At 66.7% G+C, this 3,706-nt stretch overlaps 1 protein-coding gene across 1 annotated transcript; it reads right to left on the bottom strand.

Annotated features, from left to right (window-relative positions):
- Nucleotides 1-6: 6 nt before the first annotated feature.
- SLC45A4 (solute carrier family 45 member 4) lies at nucleotides 7-2,837 on the bottom strand (the record flags this gene model as incomplete). Its single annotated transcript, XM_014451279.2, is given in 4 exon segments — nucleotides 7-42; nucleotides 44-948; nucleotides 1,365-1,544; nucleotides 2,507-2,837. Coding segments are annotated over 4 exon segments (1,452 nt in total), but the record flags the coding sequence as incomplete, so codon positions are not given.
- Between the last annotated feature and the right edge of the window lie 869 nt (nucleotides 2,838-3,706).

Genomic DNA, 3,706 nt, shown 5'->3' with positions numbered 1-3,706 from the left:
GAACCAGGTGAGCAGGTGGCAGAGGCAGAGCCGCGTCAGCTCTTCGCGGCATCTTCAGCATGGACAGCCACAGCAGCCGCACCGTGGTCTCGCCCTCGCCCTCCTCGCTCTCCGTGTCGCCGCTGGAGGTGGTGGCCCCGCTCTGGTTGCGGTGCCGGCTGCGCTGCCGCTGCCGCTTCTGCAGGTCGTACAGGTCGCTCATGCTGCGCGAGGGCTTGATCAGGACCACGGCGTTGGCGCGCCGGTAGCGGTAGCGGTGGGAGCCGATCTTGCCGTAGTAGGAGAAGGTGCTGGAGGCCTGGCGGCGGAAGCCGTGCCTGCGCCGCCGTAGGGCGCTGGACGCGGTCGAGGGCTTTGGGTCCCCGGCGCTGTAGCCGGGTGGGCCGTCCCTCGGGGGAGAGCCGCTGCCGTTGGGGACTTTGGCCTCGTGCATGTGATTGTCCAGCAGCACGGCGTCCTCTTTGGTGGTGTCCCCGAGCAGCGAGGACAGGCGGGGCGGCAGGGCGGGGCCCAGGTCCTGGCTGGCGCTGTGGGGCGTGCCGGGGCCCGAGGCGTCGTGGAAGATGGAGGGCTCGATGCCGCGCAGGAACAGCAGCTCAGGCTCCAGGTCCAGCGTCGCGTCCGGCACGTGCAGCACCGAGTCGCTCTTGCTCCGCACCAGCTCCACGCCCAGGTAGTCCAGCGCCAGCTCCTGCTCCGACTGCACCTCGTCGGGGAACAGGCCGCCGTCCAGGAGGCTGGGCGGGGCGGGCGGGGCGGCCTCGGCACGCTCCTGCTGGGGGCAGTACTGCTCCTCCTCGATGCTGAACAGGTGCAGGGCCACCGACGCCGTGAACACCACGGCCGCGAAGAAGAACAGCACCTGGTTCTGCGTCCGGAACCAGGAGCCCAAGAAGGTCTGTGTCCAGTCCAGCCCCCCGAGCACGTAGCCGATGGCCCCGCCGAGGCCTGGCGGGCGGAAGGACAGCAGCAGTGAGGAGCGGCGCCCGGGCCCCAGCAGACAAGCCAGCCAGGTGTCCGACGGCCCGCAGGCTCGGGAGGGAAAGGGAGGGGCGGGTGGGGAGGCAGCACAGGCCCCTCTGGCCGACTCTGGGTCTGCAATTCTGACCCCACAGCTTCCTGCAGTGCCCGGGACCCCTCGGCACCACCCTGGGCCCCAGGCCTTGGAAGCGGGCGCTCCAGCGGATGTGAAAGCTGCGGGGAGCGGTGGGCCCCGCGCCGGGCAGGGCCAGCTACCAGCACGTCACCCGTCAGCATTCATCGGGCCTGGGGGCGGGGCCCTGCTCAGCCTGGCCTGCTGGCAGCTGGTCCGGAGCCCACCGCCCCGAGTGTGGGCCGGGGATGAGGGGGGGCAGGGCGCTCACCGGCAGAGAAGGCGTGGATGTTGAGGGCCATGTCCTGATCCTCGCTGTCCACCACGTCCAGCAGGTAGGCGCGGATGGGCCCCTCGGTCGCATCGGCGCTGAAGTCCAGGACGACCACGCCCAGCACTGTGAGCACGATGCCGATGGGCTGCTGGCCAGGCACGTCCCCGAGGACCAGGCCTGGCGGGCACAACGGGCAGGCCTCAGCTCCGGGCACCCGCCCAGCCCAGCCAGAAGGTGCTCCTCACCCAGCGGGCGCCAGGCCTCCTTCCTGCCGCCTGCGGGCTGCTGTCCCTCCACCACGCTAACTGGCAGCGGACTCAGAGCCCCTTTCAGTGGGCGTTACGACCAAGCAGAGGGTCCTTCCCACCCACCTGCCCGGGCGGGGTCTCTGTGGTCCCACCGGGCCCAGGGCCTGCAGGGACGTCCCTGCTGCTGAGTGCACGGGGACAGGAGGGACAGGCTGGGCTTCTGTCGGGGACATGCGGCTGCAGGGCTGCCCCTCAAGCCCGGCCCAGGCCTCTGAGAAGCTGAGCGAGGCCCCTGTGGGGCCTTTTCTTCCATGACCGGCATCACTGGCTGCCACCCGAGTGCACAGACCTGGGGGCGAGCTCCCGGCTTAAAAGTCACTGACGGGGCTGGGGGGTGGGGAGGGGGTCATTGGGGGGAAAGGAGACACACATAATACTTTACACAACATAAAGGCTATCTTTCACCCTTAAAGAAAAAAAAGTCACTGGGGAAACCACGTGTGTTCTCAGCAGCCTCTAGCGGCGCCCTCGGCAAACACCGTTTCCCCATCGAGCTGCTTCAATTACAGACAAAACAAAACAAAACGAAGCGACTGCGAGGATGTGAAACAGCACCGCCAGCCTCGCACGGCCGGCATTTTCAGTACCGAGTCGGGAAAAGGAAAAGATAATTTCTGAGCCAATGCTGGGAACAGGACGTGGTCGGATACGCGCTAAGCAAACAGCCCACCAGGAAGCGCCGCCCTGTGAACGGGCTCCCGGGGCTTTCCCACAGCCCCGGCCGCCAGGCACCCGCGTGGGCACTGCGAGCCCGGCCCGGGCCACCACTGAGCGGCTTCACTGGGGGCAGGCTCTCCCCGCTCGGGGGGCACGGGGCGGCGGGGCACTCACCGATGGCAGAGCCGTTGAGGAAGAGGGCCACCCCGAAAAGCACACCCACACACAGGGCGAGGATGAACGGCCGCCGCCGGCCCCAGCTCAGGGTGCACCGGTCACTCGCGGAGCCGATGAGAGGCGTGAAGATGAGGCCGAGGATGGGGCTCAGGAACCAGGTGAGGCTGTAGTACTGCTCCGGGAGGCCTGCAACAGACACCGCCGTCACGGGCAGGCACGCACACGCACAGACATGTGCCGTCACACACACTCGCACGCACACACACAGATGTGTGGCCACCACACAGCGGACAGACACACGCACAGACACCGCCGTCACACGCACATGCCATCACACATGTGGGGCCGTCACACGCACATGCCATCACACATGTGGGGACGCACACACATCACACATGCATGGGCTGTCACAGGTGCAGGCATGCCCACACATCACACGTGCCATCACACACAGGAATACACAGACATGCACCATCACATGGGAAGGCGTACACACACACAGACGGGTGGCCATCACATGCATAGGCATGCAAACATACACTCGACCATCACACATGTGGGCACACACACACACACACACACACACACACGGGCACACAGACACTCGCAGGCTCGCCAGCCCAATCAGTCTGCTGTCCCTGCTCAGGAAGCCTGGGGACAGGGTGCTGCTGGGGGCACACACATGTGGTCGCACATATGCACCCCAGACGGCAAGAGACCTGTCAGGACAGAAGGTCCTACCTGTGGGGCTGGGCGATTTGTGCCCATTTTACAGATGGGGAAGCTGAAGCTCAGAGAGGTTAGGCATCCGCCCTGGTCACAGTGAGAAACCGAGAGCCCAGGGCTGCCCAACTCCAAGGTCTATGCACACTGACCCCACGCTGGCGTCCTACCCCCCAAACCCAGTGCCCACAGGGGACGGGAAACGAGCACCACAGCCGCGGATGAACAAGCTGCAGCGTCAGCCAACCGCACGGCGGAGACCCCCGCACGCTGGGCACAGGGGAGCGTCCGCCGGGGCTCCGCGATACGACATGCCAAGTGGTAAAGGGGTCTCTGCTGGCGGGAGCCGGGGTTTGGGCTCAAGGTCCCGTTCTTGACCTGGGTGGGGGTGGCTGGGGACAACCCAGCCAGACTCGGATCCTGCGCCTCCCGCACGGTGCTCGTCGATGGGCAGGCGACACAGAGCAGCAGGCG

This window comes from Myotis lucifugus, unplaced genomic scaffold (genome assembly GCF_000147115.1).
Source record: "Myotis lucifugus unplaced genomic scaffold, Myoluc2.0 scaffold_11379, whole genome shotgun sequence".
NCBI classification, from domain to species: domain Eukaryota; kingdom Metazoa; phylum Chordata; class Mammalia; order Chiroptera; family Vespertilionidae; genus Myotis; species Myotis lucifugus.
This window is presented reverse-complemented; position numbering and strand designations above follow the sequence as displayed.